This window comes from Carcharodon carcharias, chromosome 5 (genome assembly GCF_017639515.1).
Source record: "Carcharodon carcharias isolate sCarCar2 chromosome 5, sCarCar2.pri, whole genome shotgun sequence".
In the NCBI taxonomy this organism is placed as follows: domain Eukaryota; kingdom Metazoa; phylum Chordata; class Chondrichthyes; order Lamniformes; family Lamnidae; genus Carcharodon; species Carcharodon carcharias.
In genome coordinates this window covers 72,605,487-72,627,314 of record NC_054471.1, presented here as the reverse complement: position 1 = coordinate 72,627,314, position 21,828 = coordinate 72,605,487, and the positions used below count along the sequence as shown (strand labels likewise).

The 21,828-nt window shown below is 42.5% G+C and overlaps 1 protein-coding gene across 2 annotated transcripts in view; it reads left to right on the top strand.

The window, feature by feature from the left end:
• The window catches only part of map3k5 (mitogen-activated protein kinase kinase kinase 5), a 185,057-nt gene that overhangs the window by 20,308 nt on the left and 142,921 nt on the right, over nt 1-21,828 (top strand). For both annotated transcript variants that reach the window (XM_041188304.1, XM_041188305.1), the window contains exons 2-3: nt 13,232-13,371; nt 18,531-18,554. In XM_041188304.1, coding sequence (XP_041044238.1) covers nt 13,232-13,371; nt 18,531-18,554 — 164 coding nt within the window. The remainder of the gene's footprint in view (nt 1-13,231; nt 13,372-18,530; nt 18,555-21,828) is intronic.

Sequence of the window (21,828 nt, the reverse complement as noted above, 5' to 3'; positions counted from 1 at the left end):
AAGATGTGTAAAAATGTTAAAAAGACAAGTCTAAAGGCATTGTATCTGAATCCGCACAGCATTTGCAATGAGGCAAACAAATTAACAGCACAAATAGATGTAAACAGGATACGGTATGATTGCGATTACAAAGACATGACAGCAGGGTGACAGGCTGGGAACTGAATATCCAAGTGTACTCTATATTTAGGAAGGACAGGGAAAAAGAGGTGGTGTGGCCTTGTTAGTTAAGGATGAAATCAGTGCAATAGTGAGAGAGGATATTGGCTCAGAAAGTTTAGTTGTAGAATCAGTCTGGGTGGAGCTACTGAACAACAGGGGGTGGAAAACATTGGTGGGAGCTGTCTATAGGCCTCCAAACAGTATTGATAAAGCAGGGAACAGCATTAAACAGGAAATTATCGATGAATGTAACAAGGGTGCTACAGTAATCATGAGTGACTCTAATCTACATATAGACTGGGCAAACAAATTAGCAATAATACTGTGGCAGATGAATTCCTGGAGTGTGATTTTTTCTTAGACCAGTATGTTGAAGAACCAACAAGGGAACAGGCAATCCTAGATTTAGCATTGTGCAATGAGAAGGGGTTAGTTAATTAATCTTGTTATTCAGGTTCCTTTATGGAACACTGACCATAACGTGATAGAATTCTTCATCAGGATGGAAAGTGAAATAGTCTGATCTGAATCTAGGGTCCTAAATGTTAACAAAGGAAACTACTAAAGTATGAGGTGTGAGTTGACTAACATAGATTGGGGAACTTCATGAAAAGGCATTACGGTAGATAGGCATTGGCTAATATTTAAGGAACGGATGTATGCATTGCAACAGTTATACATTCGTTTCTGGCTAAAAACACAACAGGAAAAGCAGATCCAAAGAGGAGTCATATAAAGTAGCAAACCTGAGGTTTGGGAGCAGTTTAGAATTCAGCAAAGGAAGACCAAGAAATTGATTAAGAGGGGAAAAATAGAGTATGAGAGTAAACTTGCAAGGAATGTAAAAGCAGACAGCATACTTATAGAAGTTTTTACAAACAGAAGAAGATTAATGAAGACAAATGTAGGTCCCTGATAGTCTGAAATGGGGGAATTTCTAAAAGAGAACAAGGAAATGGCAAAGCAATTAAACAACTACTTTAGCTCTGTCTTCACAGAGGAAGACACAACTAACTTCCCAGAAATACTAGGGAACCAAGGGTCTAGTGAGAAGGAGGAATTGAAGGAAATTAGTATTACTGAAACAATAGTGCTGGCAAAATTAATGGGACTGAAAGCCAACAAATCGCGATAAATGAAGGTGGCCATAGAAATAATGGATGCATTGGTTGCCATCTTCCAAAATTCTATAGATTCTGGAACAATCCCGGCAGATTGGAGGGTGGCAAATGGAACTCCACTATTTACAACAGGAGGGAGAGAGAAAATAGGGAATTACAGACTGGTTAGCCTAACATCAGTAGTAGGGAACGTGCTAGAGTGTATTGTAAAGGATGTGATAGCAGGACACTTAGAAAATATCAACGGGATTAGACAAAGTGAACATGGATTTATGAAAAGGAAATCATGTTTGACAAACCTACCAGAGGTTTTTGAGTACATAACTAGTAAAATAGTTAAGGGAGAACCAGTGGATGTGGTGTATTTGTATTTTCAGGAAGCTTTTGATAAAGTCCCACATAAGTGATTAGTGTGTAAAATTAAAGCACATGGGAATGGGGGTAATATATTGCCATGGAATGAGAATTGGTTAGCAGTCAGGAAATAGAGTGTAGGAATAAATGGGCCTTTTTCAGAGTGGCAGGCGGTGACTAGTGGAGATACCGCAGGGCCCCGGCTATTCACAATATATATCAATGATTTGGATGAGGGAACCAAATGTAATATTTCCAAGCTTGCTGATGACATGAAGCTTGGTGGGAATGTGAGCGTGAGGATGGTGTTAAGAGGCTTCATGGTGATTTAGGCAAGTTGAGCGAGTGGGAAAATACATGGCAGATGCAATATCACGTGGATAAGTGTGAAGTTATCCGCTTCGGTAGGAAAAACAGAATGGCAGAGTATTATTTAAATGGTGATAGATTGGGAAATATTGATGTACAAAGTGACCTGGGTGTCCTTGGACACCAGTCATTGAAAGCAAGCATGCAGGTGCAGCAAGCAGTTAAGAAGGCAAATGGTATGTTGGCATTCATTACGAGAGGACTTGAGTACAGGAGCAAGGATGTCTTACTGCAACTGTATAGGGCCTTGATGAGACCACATGTGGAGTACTGTGATCAGTTTTGGTCTCCTTACCTAAAGAAAGGATGTACTTGCCATAGAGGGAGTGCAGCAAAGGTTCACCAGACTGATTCCTGGGATGGCAGGATTGTCGTATGAGGAGAGATTGAGCCAACTAGGCCTGTATTCATTGGAGTTTAGAAGAATGAGAGGAGACCTCGTTGAAACATATGAAATTCTGACAGGGATGTTCAGATTGGATGCAGGGGGCTAGAGGGAGTCTAGAACAAGTGGCCACAAACTCAGGATACAGGGTAGGCCATTTAGGATTGAGATGAGGAGAAATGTCTTCACTCAGAGGGTGGTCAACCTGTGAAATTTTTTACCACAGAAAGCTGTGGAGGCCAAGTCACTGAATAAATGTAAGAAGGAAATAGATTTCTGAAATCTAAAGGCATCAAAGTGTTGGGGAGAGAGTGGGAGCATGGCGTTGAGATAGAGGATCAGCCATGATCATATTGAATGGCAGAGCAGGCTTGAATGGCCGAATGACCGACTCCTGCTTCTATTTTCTATGTTTTTATGTTTATATCCTGGGGTTGAAATTGGCTTCCAAAAGCCACAGCCATCTCCTTTTTTGCTAGGCATGACTCCAACCAGTGGAGAGCTTTCCCCCTGATTTCCATTGACTTCAATTTTGTTAGGTCTCCTTGACATCACACCCGGTCAAGTGCTGCCTTTTGTCACTCTTGCCTCATCTCTTGAGTTCAGCTTTTGTCGATGTGTGGAAGAAGGCTGTAGTGAGGTCAGGAGCTGAATGGCCCTAACATTAGCATCAGTGAGCAGGTTATTGGTGCGTAAGTGTTGCTTCATAGCACTGTCGAAGACAGCTTCAAACAATTTGCTGATGGTCGGGAAGAGGCCGAGGGGGTGGCTATTGGCCAGTTTGGATTCACACTGGTCTTTGTGAAACAGGACATACCTGGGCAATTTTCTCCATTGCCAGTTAGATGCAAGTGTTGTAGCTGTACTGGAAAAGCTTGACTAGGTGTGTGGGTAGTTCTGGAGCACAAGCCTTTAGTACTATTGCTGTAATGTTGTCAGGGTCCCATAGCCTTTACAGTATCCAGCACCTTCAGCCGTTTCTTGTTATCACGTGGAGTGAATCGAATTAGCTGCAGATTGGCATCCGTGATGCTGCAGACTTCAGGAAAAGGCCAAGGCAAATCATCCACTCACCACATCCGGCTGAAAATGGTTGCAAGTGCTTCAACCTTGTCTTGTGTACCGATGTGTTGGGCTCCCTCATCATTGAGGATGGGAATATTTGTAGAGCTGCCTCCTCTTCCTCCTCCTCCTGCTGCTGTTAATTGTTTAATAGTCCACCACCATTCAGGACTAGATGTGGAAGGACTGCAGAACTTTGATCTGATCCATTGGTTGTGGATTACTTAGCTCTGTCTATTGCATGCAGTAGCCCTATGTTGTAGCTTCACCAGGTTGACACCTCCACTTTTAGTTATGCTTGGTGCTGCACCTGGCATGCCCTGCTGCGCTCTTCATTGAAACGGAGCTGCTTCCTTGGTTTGACGGTAATGGTAGTGTGGGCCAGCCTTCATGAATCTCCCATGTTTACTTTTCATTTTCTGTTATTGGTTGCTGTTAAAGCAAACATCAGGGGTTGTTGGCATAAGCACCTTGTCATATGGTAATCCAACATGATATTTGCATTGCACAGGTACAGAATGTCTAATTCTACTGCAGTCTTCTGGCTAGTCTTGACACATATTGATCCCTATAGGTTTCAGACACAGCAAGTGTTTAAAACCTCCTTCTTTCTTAGGCTAGTTTCTGAAATGGCATCACATCTTCAATGTTGGTAAAGGGCTAACAGTATGCTTTCATTCTTTGATAACTTTTAAGATTGCACTGGTCTTGGGATGCCTTTGAGCTCTATGGATACATTCAAGTCAACCTTGTCTGTGTGAAGAGCAGTTCAAGTGAAAAGTATGACTCAATGCAGACCTCTTGCATCCCCTTCTCATGGAGGAAGTTAGTGTTACACCTGTAATTGTAGTTTAACTGCTACATAAGTCAAGTTAAACAACACTTAATTAAAGTGTACCTGATAGATGAAAGAAGTCTGTTCCACTACTGCAAATTCAGCTGGCCTCGGGCCTTCCAGCATCATGTCTGGCCCTGCCTGGGAAGTGGCATTCACTGTTGTCCTACAACGCATCCGTTTCATGCATGTCATTCATGTACTAATGATAATGTTGACGTACAATACTTTTTGAAATCTCTGAAAAACAGCTTGCGATTAGTTTATCGTGGAGTGTTCAGAGAATAAATGTGTTGGACGCAAATTAGATCATTATAATTTCCTGGACTTTAGCTTTGGAATAAAATTGAGAATATATTAAATTGCTAAGACTTCAGTCAGAACTTTAGTAACTATTTAATTACACACTGTTGTTTGAACCTTAATGATATTTGTGTATGTTTATCAAGAGTTGGTGAGGTCAGGTATGCCTTCTATAATACAGCTAATAAGGAGATACGTTTGATTGCCTCAGTGCCATTGACCAAAATTCAAATAAATATGGCTACTTTCTTTTTAAAAAAGGCACAGCTATTAACAGAATTTAAATAAATAGAAACTCATTAAATGTTATTCTAGACATTCACAAAATGCTGCAGTCCCTGCAGTGTCCATCAGCCTTGGAAAGCATCAAGTGTATCCAGTGGACACCCTGTGCTCCCTAACCAGGGCTACCCTGGAGCAGAGAAGGTAGCAGAGGAGAGGCAGCCAGCCAGAGTCAACTCTCACCGCATGAGTCATGTCCAACCTGGATCTCTGTGACCACAGTTGGCAGATGTATTGATCCTCATGTGTTTCAGAAAAAGCAAGCTTTTAGAACTTGTTTTCTAAGGCTGTCTTCTGAAATGGCATCACACCTTCAATGTTGGTAAAGGACTAACAGTATGCTTTCATTCTTTGATAACTTTTAAGATTGCATTGGTCTTTTGATGCCTTTGAGCACTTCGAGTACATTCAGATCAAGCTTTGTGGAGAGCAGTTCAAGTGAACAGTATGACTCGATGCAGACCTCTTGCACCACTCTCTTGTGGAGGAAGCTAGCATTACATCTGTACCTGTATTTTAACTCCTACGTGCATCAAGTTAAACTCCTACATAAATCAAGTTAAGCAACACTTATAAAAGTGTAACTGATCGGTTATAGAAGTTGCCTGTTCCTCTGCTATAGTGTCATGTCTGGCCCTGTCTGGGGAGTGGCCATCACTGTTGTCTTACAACACATCCATTTCAAGCACATCCTTTGTGTAATAAATGGTAATGTTGGAGTGCAATACTTTCTGAAATCTTTGACAAAATCCATGCGAAGGTCCACTGACAATCCTACCCACCTCTGCACTAGCTGGTCAAGATAAGGAAAGTGGGACTGAAATGGAGCCAGAAGCCCTTTCAAATAGCGATGTGGTTGTAAATAGACTCTGCCTTTCTGCAGTTCCAGGCAAGGAAATCATTTGCCCTTCTGCCAGGTGAGTCTCATTTGTGCCAATTTCCACATATATCAGGAACGAAGTATGGTAGGAGGAAGGTAAGCTGATTGAGGCATACTGGATAAGGTGATGGCTGTCCATTAGAGTCTACAGATCACTCTTCTTCCCTGAACGTGACTCAGAGGCGGTTTGCTTAAGGAAGAAATGATTTGGAAAGAAGGTATAGAAGGACCTCCATTTCCCACTAACAAATGAGCTACAAACACTTAAACTCAAACAAACATCAGAAAAACTTCAGAATCTAGGGGTTAGGTGGAAGGTGAGAACAAAAGGAACACTATCATGACTTTAGGCGTGAGGGGAATGGGGCAAGAGCAGAAATGCACAAAGCAGAACAAGCACGGTCAAGGGCCTTGTCAACCACAGTGCGTTGGGGAGGGGGGGAAGGGGGTTGGCAAATGTCCTTAGTTGTGGGAAAAGGAAGCTATATCCGAAGCATTGGTGTGGAAGGTTATAGAATCAGATCAGATACAACAGAGATGGAAAAACTGGGAGAATGGAATGGAACCCTTTCAGGAGGTGGGTGTGTGAGAAAGTGTAGTCGGGGTCACTGTGAGAGCCAGAGGGCTTATAGTGAATATGTGTTGATAGCCGATGCCCAGAAATGCAGACAAGAAGTGTTGGAGATGGATCATATGAAGGTGAGGTAAGGGTGGAAATTGGAAGTGAAGTTGATGAAATGTCCCAATTCAGGGCAAGAGCAGGAAACGACACCAATACAGTCATCGGTGTACCAGAAAAAGAGGTGAGGGGGAGGGGACCTAGTTTGTCTGGAACAAAGAATGTTCCACATATTCCATGGAAGGCAGGCAAAACCAGGACTCATACTTGTTCCCATAGCAACATCTTTTATTTGAAGTGAGTGGAGTTAATGGAGAATTTGTTCAGTGTAAGAGCACATTCAACCAAGTAAAAGAGGGTGGTAAGGACTGATTGGGCCTTCATTCGAGGGAAGTGCTGAGACCTTCTGACCGCCTGTCTTTCTAATTCTCCACCTTGTTGTCCTGCTGACCCCTCTGTCCTCAACCTCCTGCAATGTTCCAGTGAAGCTCAAAGTTGGCTTTAGGAAGAGTACCTCATCTTTTAATTAGGCACTCTACAGCCTTCTGAACTCAACATTTCTTCCCCTTCACTTCCCTCTGAACCCACCCCTTCATCCAATCTTGACCCTTGCTGTGTATTCATGATAACCTTCGACCTTCCCCTCTGGCCCTGAACAACCTGTCCTTAGCAGAGGCTTCAGTTTCATGCCCTTACCCCTCTCCCCAACCCCACCTCAATGACTTTCATGTTTTGTGTGATGCTGAGCTGTTTTTCTGTTGTGTTGACCTCTATGCTAAATTCTTTGGCAAATCATCCTCCCCACACAGCAGATCATTTCATCAGCCTCCAGTATTCTCCCTCCAACTGGACCTCTTACCTTCTCTTAATCTTTTCATTGAGAATTGCCAGCTTGACCAACTGTCTGTCTAAATTTGTCTGCTCCCCTCACACTCTAACCTGCCCAGCTCTGTTCTCTCAGGCCCAACTCTAACGTAGTCATCAAACCTGCTGACAAGGGTGGCACTGTAATTGCTTGGGGCACTGACCTTTACCTAGCAGAAGCTGAATACCAACTCGCTGATATTTCCTCCTGTCTCCCCTGGACTATGACCTCACCATCGAACGTAAACCACTGTCTTCAGGACTTTTGCGACCTCATCTTCTCTTGTGATTTTCCTTCCCACACCTCCAAAGTCATTGTCCTTCAACCCTGAAATGCTTCTATCTCCTTCCCAGGATTCTCAAACAGGGAAGTACTGGTAGGTCCATAATTTCAGCCTGTTTCTTCCCCACTGAACTGATTTATTCTATCTCAATTCTATTTTTTCTTCCTTGGTCCATTTTCTTCCCACCTACATTCATGACTCTTCCGATGTCCTCTGTCACTTTAACAGTTTCCAAACTCCATCCCTCTTTCTCTTCACCATGGACATCTAATCTCTCTACATCTCTATGCCCCACCAGGTCGGTCTTGGGGTTCTCTGCTTCTTCTTTGAATGGAGGATCAGTTTCCGCCCACCTCCACCTGGCTAACCTGGGTTCTTCAAAGGAGGGCATTGGTAGAATGTTGAACGAATACTTCACATCCGCCCTCACCCAAGAGGATGAGGGTGAAGGTATCAAACTCGGGGAGAGAGACTGTGAGGTTCTTCAGCAAATTAATATAGGGAGTGACAAGGTATTGGAGGTGTTGGCAGGCTTAAAAGTGGACAAATCTCCAGGTCCGGATGATTTGTGTCCCAGACTGCTAAGGGAGGCAAGGGAGGGCTCTGACCCAAATTTTTAATTCCTCTCTAGCCACGGGGGAGGTGCCAGAGGACTGGAGAACATCTAATGTGGTTCCGCTATTTAAGAAGGGTTGTAGAGATAAGCCAGGCAACTACAGGCCAGTGAGTCTGACGTCAGTGGTAGGGAAACTATTGGAAAAAATTCTGAAGGAAGAGAATCCATCTCCACTTGGAGAGGCAAAGTTTGATCAGGGAGAGTCAGCTTGGCTTTGTCAGAGGGATGTCATGCCTAAGAAATTTGTTTTTTTTTGAGGAGGTGACCAGGTGTGTAGATGAGGGTAGTGCAGTTGATGTAGTTTATATGGATTTCAGCAAAGCCTTTGACAAGGTCCCACGTGGGAAACTTACAAAGAAGGCAAATACAGGGTAATTTGATAAATGGATTCAAAATTGGCTTAGTTGTAGGAGATAGAGGGTGATGACAGAAGGCTGCTTTAGTGACTGGAAGCCAGTGGCGTACCACAGGGATCTGTGCTGGGTCCCCTATTATTAGTCATCTATGCTGTTTATATAAATGACAATGTGGGGGTTAGGATTAGTAAGTTTGCGGATGACACAAAGATTGGCCGGGTGGTTAACAGTGAGGTTGAGTGTCTTGGGCTACAGGAAGGTATAGACGGGATGGTCAGACGGGCAGATAAGTGGCAGATGGAATTTAACCCTGAAAAGTGTGAGGTGATACACTTTTGAAGGAGTAATTTGACAAGGAAGTATTCAATAAACGGCATGACATTAGGAAGTTCTGAGGAACAAAGAGACCTTGGCATGTGTGTCCATAGATCTCTGAAGGCAGAGGGGCATGTTAGAGGGGTGGTGAAAAAGGCATATGGGACTCTTGCCTTTATCAATCGAGGCATAGATTACAAAAGTAGGGAGATGATGTTGGAGTTGTATAGAACCTTGGTTGAGGCCACAGCTGGAGTACTGTGTGCAGTTCTGGTCGCCACATTATAGGAAGGATGTGATTGTACTGGAGGGAGTGCAGAGGAGATTCACCAGGGTGTTGCCTGGGATGAAACATTTAAGTTATGAAGAGAGATTGGATAGATTTGCCTTTTACTTGTCTCCAATATTCTCCCTCCACCCTGGCCCCTCCCTCTGGATTTGTATCTTCTCTTGATCTTTTCATTGAGAACTGTCGGTGTGACATCAGACATCACAATTTCTCTGCTCCTCTCACCCACTCTAACCTGTCTCTCTCTGAACTTGCTGCACTCTGTTGTCTCAGGTCCAACCCTGACATTGTCATGAAACCTGCTGACAAGGGTGGTGCTGTTGTTGTCTGGTGCACTGCCCTCTACCTCGCAGAGGCTGAGCGTCAACTCGCAGACACTTCCTCCTACCTCCCCCTGGGCCATGACCCAACCAGTGAACTTCAAGCCATTGTTTCCAGGACTGTTACTGACCTCATCTCCTCTGGAGATCTTCCTTCCACAGCTTCCAACCCTATGGTCTCCCAAGCTCAGACGGCCCGCTTCTACTTCCTATCCAAAACACAAACAGGACTGTCCTGGGAGACCGTGTCAGCCTGTTCCTGCCCCACGGAACTCATTTCTTGCTATCTTGACTCCATTCTCTCTCCCCTTGTCCAGTCCCTTCCCACCTACATCCGTGATTCCTCTGACACCTTACGTCACATCAACAATTTCCAGTTCCCTGGCCCCAACCACCTCCTCTTCACCATAGACGTCCAATCCCTCTACACCTCCATCCCCCACCAGGATGGTCTGATGGCTCTCTGCTTCTTCCTCGACCAAAAGCCTGAACAATCCTCATCCACCACTACTCTCTTCCATCTGGCTGAACTTGTTCTCTCACTGAACAATTTCTCCATAAACTCCTCTCACTTCCTCCAAATAAAAGGTGTGGCTATGGGTACCCGCATGGGCCCCAGTTATGCATGTCTCTTTTTATGGGGTATGTGGAACATTCCTTGTTCCAGTCCTACTCCAGCCCACTCCCACAATTCTTTTTCTCCGATGACTGCTTCAGTGCTGCTTCATGCTCTCGTCTGGACCTGGAAAAATTTATTAATTTTGCTTCCAATTTCCACCCCTCCATCATTTATTTTCACGTGGTTCATCTCTGACTCTTCCCTTCCCTTCCTTGACCTCTGTCTCCATTCCTGGTGATAAACTGTCCACCAATATTCATTGCAAGCCCACCGACTCCCACAGCTACCTTGACTACAGTTCCTTACACCCCGCTTCCAGTAAGGAGTCCATCCCATTCTCTCAGTTCCTTTGCCTCCGTCGCATCTGTTCTGATGATGCCACTTTCAAAAACAGTTCCTTTGACATGTCTTCCTTCTTCCTTAACCGCAGTTTTCCACCCACAGTGGTTGACAGGGCCCTCAACCGTGTCCGGCCCATCTCCCATGCATCCGCTCTCACACCTTCCGCTCCCTCACAGAACCATGATAGGGTCCCCCTTGTCCTCACTTATGATCCCACCAGCCTCCGCATTCAAAGGATCATCCTCCACCATTTCCGCCTATTCCAGCATGATGCCACCATCAAACACAGCTTCCCTTCACCCCGTCTGGCAGCATTCCGTAGGGATCGTTCCCTCCGGGACACCCTGGTCCACTCCTCCATCACCCCCTACACCTCAACCCCCTCCCACGGCACCTTCCCATGCAACAGCAGAAGGTGCAACACCTGCCTCTTCACTTCCCCTCTCCTCACCATCCAAGGGCCCAAACACTCCTTTCAAGTGAAGCAGCATTTCACTTGCATTTCCCTCAATTTAGTCTACTGCATTCGTTGCTCCCAATGCGGTTTCCTCTACATTGGAGAGACCAAATGCAGACTGGTTGCCCGCTTTGCAGAACACCTTCGGTCTGTCCGCAAGCATTACCCAGACCTCCCTGTCGCTTGCCATTTCAACACTCCACCCTGCTCTCATGCCCACATGTCTGTCCTTGGCCTGCTGCATTGTTGCAGTGAAGCTCAACGCAAACTGGAGGAACAGCACCTCATCTTCCGAATAGACACTTTACAGCCTTCTGGACTGAATATTGAGTTCAACAACTTTAGATCATAAACTCTCTCCTCTATCCCCACCCCCTTTCCAATCCCCCATTTTTCCAATAATTTATATAGATTTTTCTTTTCCCACCTATTTCCATTATTTTTAAATGTATTTCCATCATTGTTTTATCTCTACTTTTTAGTCTATTTCGATCCCTTCCCCCCTACCCCACCCCCACTAGGGCTATCTGTACCTTGCTCGTCCTGCTTTCTACCCTTAATGTCACCTATTAGGACATTTCTAGCTAATATCACCACCGTCAATACCTCTATGTCCTTTTGTCTATGACATCTTTTGGCAATCTCCACCTATCATTGGCCCTCTATCCAGCTCTACTTGTCTCTACCACCCCCCCCCACCACACACACACACACACACACACACACACACACAAACCAGCTTATATTTCACCCCTCTTCTATTTTTCCTTAGTTCTGTTGAAGAGTCATTTGGACTCAAAACGTTAACTGTGTTCCTCTCTGCAGATGCTGCCAGATCTGCTGAGTTTTTCCAGGTGTTTTTATTTTTGTTTTTGTTTTGGATAGACTTGGGTTGTTTTTGTTGGAGCAGAGAAGACTGATCGAGATGTACAAGAATATGAGGGGCATGGACAGGGTGGATAGGGAGCAGCTGTTCCCCTTAGTTGAAGGGTTAGTCACAAGGGGGCATAAGTTCAAGGTGAGGGGCAGGAGGTTTAGGGGATGTGAGGAAAAACGTTTTTACCCAGAGGGTGGTGACGGTCTGGAATCCGTAGTGTGGGAGGGTGGTGGACGCGGGTTGCCTCACATCTTTTAAAAAGTACCTGGATGAGCACTTGGCACGTCATAACATTTAAGGCTATGGGCCAAGCACTGGTAAATGGGATTAGGTAGGTCGGTCAGGTGTTTCTCACGTGTTGGTGCAGACTCGATGGGCCGAAGGGCCTCTTCTGCCCTGTGAGATTCTGTGAAAAACTGTTATCAAGAGACGATAGGGTTGTTCCCAGATGCCCTGTTTGTCTGGAAAAAATCTCTCAATAAAGCAGGCTTGCCCTACCTTGGATATTCTGAGGCAATGTACATGTGCAAGGCATTGGATTGATGAAGTAAGCACACTTTGAGCAGCAATAGTAAAGATCACTGCTGATGATATTCACCATTTAGATCTCCTGAAATGGCCATTGTATGGGACAGTAATCCTTATGCAGTTTTCTTCTGTGAAATAAGTTAGATAAGAAGCAACTTTAAAGGTGACAGAGATTGCTTTTATTTTTGTGCAAGCCAGTTTGTTGTTGTTGTTGTATGGTCCTGGAAAGAAAACGTGAATATTTTTCCTGGATTCCTGCCCTTTTGTTTATGTTTGACACTTGTTCAGTTATTTCCTGTGCTAATTGACCTTAGCGTGCACCAAAAATGCCGTGCAACGTTTTTGACTGTTGGCTCTGGTTACCCAGCATGGCCAAATAATTTGCTTCACTTTCAACATATCTTATTGAAATACTTGCATTTGGCTGACATTAAGCAAAAGTCAGGTATTGTTAAGTTTACATCTGGAATTGTTGACAATTTATGGAATACTGGAAAAAAGAGTTTCCATAGCATTGAACCAAAATAATCGGGCCATTAGCATCTGAAGCCCAAAACTTGCTCTCTCTGCTATGTGAGTATTTTGTTTTTGCTTTTCTGTTATTACTACTTGTTTTGCTCTATATAATGTGATAAGATCTGGTGTTTGGCAGTGCTTTGACAACTCGGCACAGCTGCATGTAAAAATGTATACAAAAAAAGGCGAAGACAATGTGTGACGTTTTCCTTCACCATAATTTAAAACACATTTTCTGACAAACTGATGAAACAAATAAAGTGTACCAAGATTAATTTTTTATTGTCAGTGACATTGAGAGTTTACATTGTATTCGAAGTGCTGCAATGGCGCAGACTAATTGCCTCATGGGTTCGGAATGGATGCCATACATTGAAGAATTGGGTTTCAGCCAAGTTTCCTCCTCTTTCCTGTTAAATTAATTCTTTAACCATATTTAACTAGAATTTAGTTACTTTGCCATTTGTTGTTTGCAGATATCGCTGTGGTGGAGATGAGTGATGCTTTCCGTCAACCTTCCTTGTTCTACCATCTTGGAGTGCGGGAGAGCTTCAGCATGGCAAATAATATTATTTTATACTGTGATACAAATTCAGACACGCTTCAGTCACTGCAGGTAAAGTTAGGTGGCACTGGCTTTTATTTCCTGGTGCTCCATGGGTAATAAGTTGAACATTACAGTGGTATAAAAAGGGTGCATCTCCCATCACAGAAATAAACTTGTACTCAACTTAAAACTCCAATAATTGGGTTTTTTTGAGAGCTAATTTCCACTAAAATGTGAGGAATACTACCAATAGTAACAATTGTTCAGAAAGAAACTAGAAACCCATCCACCATTTCCAAGTCACCGGTACTTATCCTAGCCACCAATTCGACTACCTATTTAATATATCGTTTGAAATTTTATTCTGGCTTTCACTTCAACTATCTGTCAGAATGCCTTACAAATGCGAATCTTCAATGGAGAGTTGAGACTGGGGTGTGCTGCCATGTTGGTCATAGGAAGCACTACAAGGACACTCTGAAGGCTTCACTTAGGGCATTAGATGGCGATTTTGAATCCTGGGGGCAACTTGCCCCTGATCTCTTCACCTCCTTTGAAAGCAAGCGCACATCAGAAGCAGAGAGAAAACGCGAGCAGAGGAAACCCAGAGCCTGTAATTCATCCAAAACTCAATTGTCTGCGGTATCCTGTCCTATTTGCAGCAGAACCTTCTGGGTGCAGATCAGCCTTCCCAGTCGCCGACATACTATTGGAATCCTGTCAAACACTGCAGATGATGGATATGGGCATCTTCGCCTCAAAGGACAAACAAGATTTCAACTGCCTATTTTCATTTGGCTCTTTTTCTCAAAAAAAACTTTTTTTTTCTCCCAACTTATTATTCCATGTAGAGTTATTACCCATGCTATGTGTTTTTCTCTTCCACCATTTGCTTCTCTCTTGTTCTTTTCAAACATTCCATAATTGTCACAAGAACGATCTCTCAACATGCTGCTGCCTGTTGCCGATGAGAATTTTCTCCTCTCTGCCCTCAATCTGCTGTGAATTTTTCTGCATCCATGTTGCTCAGTTTTTGTAGGGTGTGATCATGGGGCGGAACGACCAGGCCTCGGGTGGTTTCTCCACACCAGACTGCGTGGCATGTTTATAAAGTACAGGATTAGTGCATTCCTAATGTAGAGGCCTATTTGACCTAGCTGCAGGCATTAAGCATGTTATGTGCAGACAAATCTGACACATACTGCCCCACACCGACTGTTGCTCAGGTAAAATGGGACTATATGTGAGAACTTAACTTTTTGTGTTGGTGTCTGGAAAGTAGTCCAGCTTCTAATGTTATGAAAGAGCTGATTTTTTTTAAAAATTAACACTAGAATGTTTAAATGTCATGAATTGGATTGCTTCAGATCTTCTTTTAAAATCCTATTAAAAGTTGAAAGGGATATTTTACACTGTTTGCCATTGTGTGGTGTTTTTCTGCTTCCTGCTAAGTTCAAAAGCAAAGAGCAGAATTCACCCTGTTGTGTAATTTTGGTGGATTCCATGGGATCTAGTATACCAGGAAATTATAGAATAGTTTGTATGAAGTAATGCAGAATTGGGAAACAAGCATTTTACACTTCAGTTGCTGGATTTATCTGAGAACTATCTAAGTGTGGGAGGAACATGGCAGCACATCTTTTGATAATGCACACATTTCTAACTTTCCCTAGTTCTGATGAAAAGTCATTGACTGACTGAATCATTAACTCGGTCTTTCTTTCCACAGATGCTGCCTGGCCTGCTGAGTTTTTACAGCATTTTCTGTTTTTACCTACTTTCCTGGCCAGAGAATATTATCCAAAGCAAATAAAAAATGCAACTGTTTGAAATACACAATAGGTCAGTTGACATTTGTAAAGGGAAAGGAATAGCATTTTGTGTGCACACCATTCATCAGAGCTGAATTATAAATGCTAAGCAGGGCATTTAGTTACTTTGCTGATTCCCTTCTGTGTACTTCCAGAATTTTCTCGTTTCATTAAACAGAATCAGATCGCTATGACTGTCGTCCTGCTTACCTGCCATAACTTTGTCAGAAGAGCTGCAAAAACCGTGGAAAAATGAAGTAAAGGAAATTTTAGGAGACAAGTGGAAGAACCCCTGTTGAAATTCATTCCCAATACAACCTACCTTAACAGACAGCATGAATGTGGCTTTGTGCAACAACCTAGCAGTGTTCTGTTCCTTAGCCACTGTCTCCATCCCTCTCCCTAGCTGCAGTCTGAGGCTAACCAGATGATTCACAAACTTGGCACCATTTTTGGACCTGAGCAGAGTTTCTGACTCCTTGTTCTCTCCATAATGAAGACCATCTGCTTTCACCTTAATAAAATTGCATGTCTCTGCTCCTGTCTCAGCTCATCTGCTGTTAAAGCCCTCATCGTGCCTTTGTCACCTTTAGACTTGAGACATTTCAATGATCTTCAGGTCTTGCGCCCCTTGTAAACTTCAGCACATCTAAAACTCTGCTACCTTTATCCAAACTTGCACCAAGACCTGCTCACCCAGCATCTTGTGCTTGTTGACTTGCGTTTGCTCACGGTTCGGCAACTCTTTGATTTTTAAAATTTGAATTTTTGTTTTCAGATCTCTCCATAGCCTCACATCTTTATGTCTCTGTAATTTCCTCCAGCCTTACAACCCATCAAGCTTCCTGGCCTCCTGCGCAGCCTGAATTTTTATCACTCCGTCATTGAAGACCTGCCTGATTTGCCCATAATCTAAGCTATGGGACACCCTGCCTGAATTTCTCTCCCTCTCTAACTCTCCTCCTTTAAGACATAGCTTAAGACCTACTATTTTTGGCCACCTGCCCTAACATCTCATGTAACTCAGTCTCGAGTTTTATTTGATAGTGCTCCTGTGAAATGCCTTTGATGTTTTACCATGATAGAATTGCTATATAAATGCAAATTGTTGTGTTGAGTCAAACTTGGTCCTAACTCAAGAACTAATATTGTCACATTTTTGTCTCAGTGATGTGGAAACCGGTTAGGGAAATGCAAGAATAGCTCAGTTGTACTATCACAGGTCAGCCAGTTTATTTTGGCCAGTTATCATTGTCTTGATCAGCAGATTAGTTTATGGATCATGATTCTTACACTTCATAGGCACGAAAATATTAATGTAAAAAAGGAAAGATAATAACAATTAAAACAGTAGCAGTTTTTTATATACCTTTTGATTATTGTTAAAATTTGTTTCTAAATCAATATAGAAGATACTTTTTTCCACTTTCAAACATCAATCTGCAAAAATAACAACTGTAAGGGTAAACTTGGTAATCAGTGTAGGACAAATCATTTTCCAGCACTGAGTAGCAGAGAGGAGAAAACAGCAAAGTATTACCGTCTTCCAGATAACACCAGTGAGTTTTTATATCCATCTCCAGTTCATTTCTGTGTTCTTGGCTTTTGTCCGTTTTTTTTTGTGAATAAAATATCCTCTGTGGTCCCAACAAAGTACTTCAGTCCAAACCTCAGATGATGACCCCTGCTGCATCAGTGTGACATTGTTTGATTTCCCACACTATTTGTTCTTTGAACATTTTTGTGCTGAGATCACATACCCAACAGAAATCAGACTGAGATTGCACGTAGGATTCTTAATGTTATCCTATGAGTCTAGATGGAGTTTGAATCCAAGCCCAAGGCTGGAAGCCCAGTGTGTTTACCACTTTTGTAAACCATGTTGCTGTGTACTTCTTCCCTACCATAATAATGAGCTATATAATTATGGCAGAGCAATCATTTATTTTTAGAACAATACCTACACCAACTTGCATTTTATGAATCACCTTCAACATAATAAATTCTCCCAAAGTACTTCCAAGGAACATTACAAAGCAAAATAAGACACTGAGCCACAAATGGCAACTGTAGAGCTGAATACCAAAAGCTTGGTCAAAGAAGTAGGTTTTAAGGAGCGCCTTCAAGGGAGAAAGAGCTAGAGAAGCGACAAGATTTAGGGAGGGAATTCCAGAGCTTGGAGCCTAGGGAACTGCAGGAATGACCACCGATAATTAAGATCGGGGTTGGTCATGAGGCCAGATTCAGAGAAGTTCAGCTACCTTGGAGGGTTGAAGGAGATTACAGAAATGGGCGGAGTGACCCCGTGGACAAATTTGGAGCAAGGAAGATAATTTTTAAATTGAGGCATTTCTTCACTAGGAGCTGCTATAGGGTTGATAGGTGAATGGTGCATGGGTATCAGAGTTTTGGATGACCTCAAGTTTATAGAAGAAACAATGTGGGAGTCTGGCCAAGAGTGTATTGGAATAGTCCAGAGAAGAGGTAACAAAGTTATGAATGAAGGTTTCAACAGCAGATGAATTGAGACAGGGGCAGAGTTGGGTGATGTTGTGGAGGTGGAAATAGACATCTTAGTGATGGCGCTAATGTGAGGTCGGAAGATTATCTTGGGTTAAAATATGACATTGAGGTTGTGAACGGTTTGGTTCAGTCCATATTAGTTGCCAGGGAGAGGGATGGAGTCAGTAGCTAGAGAATGGAGAAATTTAATGTTGCCAACATGGCTAGTACATTATTCAAGTGCACTGGCACAAAGTAGCCACAGTAATGCAGTTTAAGGTGAAGTAAGAAATTGTATTTCTGCTTAGTTTTCTTGGGAAGTCTCAAAAGTGCTTGAGAACTAATTAATTGCTTTTTGAAGCTGTGAAGTGTAGCCATTATCACCAAATGTGCGTAGAAAAGCCAAGAAATTGGGAGAACTCTGCTCATCTGCTTAAATCAGTGGAACAGACAAAGGGCCTCAATGGAACATCATACCTAAAAGATGGGGCCCAACTAAACGTTATGCTCAAATCTTGGAATCAGTTTTGAACTTGGAAGTTTCTAACTCAGAGTGAGGGTGCTACCAACTGTTTCAACCTGATGGTTCATTTTTCATTACACCTAGAAAATGTATAAAAATATAATTCAAAAAGTTTTTTAGTATTAATGGACAACAAAGTGGATTTACCTTTGCACAGTTAGATCCTGATAGGAATCTTCAGCAGACCAAGGTCCTCTCTCATATCATCTTTTAACAAACTAGTTAGAGTAATCACACTATATTGTAATGTTTTGGAATACAGAAAGTGGTAGCTTTATTGTGCACTTCCTCTGTGTAGTGGTTGGGTTGAAAGTATCCCTTTATTAAACAGGTTGAATAGTTTTAAGTTTTACGTTAATATTATTGGCTGATTTGTCTTTGTCTTTTTACAGGAAATTATTTGTCAGAAGAAAAATGTGAGTACAATTTTTGCTTGATTCAAACAACAGAATGAAACTATTTTGAGGCTACTTCCACGTCCTTTTTGTACTAGAATTTGTAGTCTGGTGCATTTATTTTTCCATTAGAGGTTCTTGTTTTCCTTTCAAAGCATTGTTAAAGAACTCAGATAGAACTCAGGAAGGGAATGGAAGATTGGGTGAGGTGGCCAACACAAAATAGCCTATTTTACACCATCTCAAAAAGTTCAGTTTATCCTAGGAGATGAGAAAAGGCCTTACTTTGAGTTTTGCTCATGAACTAACAAATACCATTCGGTTTTAAAAATTAGAGCAGTAAATTTTCACTGAAGATGAAGTAATTAGACTATCACTAAGACACTCTATTTCCTCCATTGCCTGACTCTGCCCCTGCCTCAGTTCATCTGCTGCTGAAACCTCTACTCCTGCCTTTCCTACCTCTGGACTTGACTATTCCTGTGCACTCCTGGACAGCCTCCCATATTTTACCTTCAGTAAACTTGAGGTTATCCAAAACTGTGCTGCCTGTGTCCTTACTTGTACCAAGTGCCATGCATCTATCACTCCTGAGCTTGCTGCCTTATATTCAAGCAACCTGAACATTAAGCATAACCTGGGCTGAGTGCAGTAATGGAATTCTGGCAGCCAGGGTGGCATACTGGTAACTGAATCGGTATGATTTTCTGAAATAGAACCAGCGAATGCTGGAAACACTCAAGATTATGTAGCATCTGTGAGAAAGAAACAAAGTTTAATTTTCAGAACTTGAGCCTGATTTTTTTTTTTCTAGAAATAAATGGAAATATAACCTACTGGGTTCTGTTAATGCCCTGTGATCTTCTACACCAGACATGTTTCTTTTTGGCCCCCTCCCAAATGGTAAAGACAAAATCTAATTCATTAGCCCACCTCTTTTTTCTTTTGAATCTAATCTGATATACACCTTGTTTTTCTCCCCTCCTTCATCTCAGCCCATGCCCCCAGTTGTTTAAAGCTTTGATTTCCTGGTGCTATTCTCTAATCGCCCTCCATTCCAACACTGAAAATGTGGAGTTAGGGCACAAAATTTATAGATGCTGGATGTTTAGGTGATGGAGAAAATTATAGAAACATAGAAAATAGGAGCAGGAGTAGGCCTTTCAGCCCTTCGAGCCTACTCCGCCATCCAGTATGATCACGGCTGATCCTCCATCTCAACGCCGCACTTCCACTCTCTCCCCACACCCCTTGGCCCCTTTAGAGTCCAAAAATCTATCTATTTCCTTCTTTAAATATATTCAGTGACTTGGCCTCCACAGCCTTCTGTGGTGGAGAATTCCACAGGTTCACCGCCCTCTGAGTGAAAAAGTTTCTCCTCATCTCACTCCGAAGTGGCCGATCCTGTAACTTGATATTGTGACCTCTTCTTCTAGACACCCCCAGCTGCATCCAGTCTGTCCAGCCCTGTCAGAATTTTATACATTTCAATGAGATCCCCTCTCATTCTTCTGAACTCCAGTGAATACAGGCCTAGTTGACCCAATCTCTCCTCATACGACAATCCTGCCATCCCAGGAATCAGTCTGGTGAACCTTCACTGTACTTCCTGTATGGTAAGTATATCCTTTCTTAGGTAAGGAGACCAAAACTGATCACAATACCCCAGGTGTGGTCTCACCAAGGCCCTACACAGTTGCAGTAAGACATCCTTGCTCCTGTACTCCAATGAAGGCCAACGTACCATTTGCCTTCTTTACCGCTTGCTGCACCTGCATGCTTGCTTTCAGTGATTGGTGTATAAGGACACTCCAGTCCCTTTGTACATCAACATTTCCCAATTTATCATCATTTAAATAATACTCTGCCATTTTGTTTTCCTAGCAAAGTGGATAACTTCACACTTATCCACGTGATACTGCATCTGCCATATATTTGCCCACTCGCTCAACTTGTCCAAATCGCCTTGAAGCCACTTAATATCCTCCCCACTGCTCACTTTCCCACCAAGTTTCATGTTGTCAGCAAGCTTGGAAATATTACATTTGGTTTCCTCATCCAAATCATTGACATGTATTGTGAATAGTTGGGGTCCAAGTACTGATCACTGCGGTTCCCCACTAGCCACCGCCTGCCATTCCGAAAAAGAGCCGTTTATTCCTACTCTCTGTTTCCTGTCTGTTAACCAATTCTCAATCCATGCCAATATATTACCCTCAATCCCATGTGCTTTAACTTTGCACACTAACCTCTTATGTGGGACTTTATAAAAGCTTTCTGAAAATACAAATACACCACATCCACAGGTTCTCCCTTATCTATTCTATTAGTTACGTCCTCAAAAAATTCTGGTAGGTTTGTCAAACATGATTTCCCTTTCACAAATCCATGTTGACTTTATCTAATCCCGTTGATATTTTCTAAGTGTCCTGTTATCATATCCTTTATAATAGACTCTAGCATTTTCCCTACTACTGATGTTAGGCTAATCAGTCTGTAATTCCCTGTTTTCTCCCTCCCTCCTTCTTTAAATAGTGGATTTATATTTGCCACCCTCCAGGACTGTCCCAGAACCTACAGAAATTTGGAAGATGACAACCAGTGCATCTACTATTTCCATGGCCTCCTTCTTTATTACCCTGGGCTGTAGATTATCAGGCCCTGGGGATTTATTGGCTTTCAGTTCCATTAATTTCTCCAACAATATTGTTTTTGTAATACTAATATCCTTCAATTCCTCCTTTTCACTAGACCCTTGGTTCCCTAGTATTTCTGGGAAGTTATTTGTGTTCCTCTCCTTGAAGACAACTAAAGTAGTTGTTTAATTGTGGTGCCATTTCCTTGCACTCTATTTTAAATTCTCCCTTTTTGGCCTGTAAGGGACCTACATTTGTCTTCACTAATCTTTTTCTTTTTACATGCTTATAGGAGCTTTTACAGTCTGCTTTTGTGTTCCTTGTAAGTTTACTCTTATACTCTCTTTTCCCCTCTTAATCAATCTCTTGGCCCTCCTTTGCTGAATTCTAAACTGCTCCCAATCCTCAGGCTTACTACTTTTTCTAGCAACTTTCTATGGCTCCTCCTTGGATCTAACACTACCCTTAATTTCTTTTGTTAGCCCTGGTTGGGCCGCATTTCCTGTTGTGTTTATGCTCCAGAAAGGAATATATAAAACTGTTGCAATGCATACATTTGTTCCTTTAAATATTAGCCATTGTCTTTCTACCTTTTATGTCATGCCTTTTAATGAAGTCCCCCAATCTATCTTAGTCAACTTACACCTCATACCTTCGTA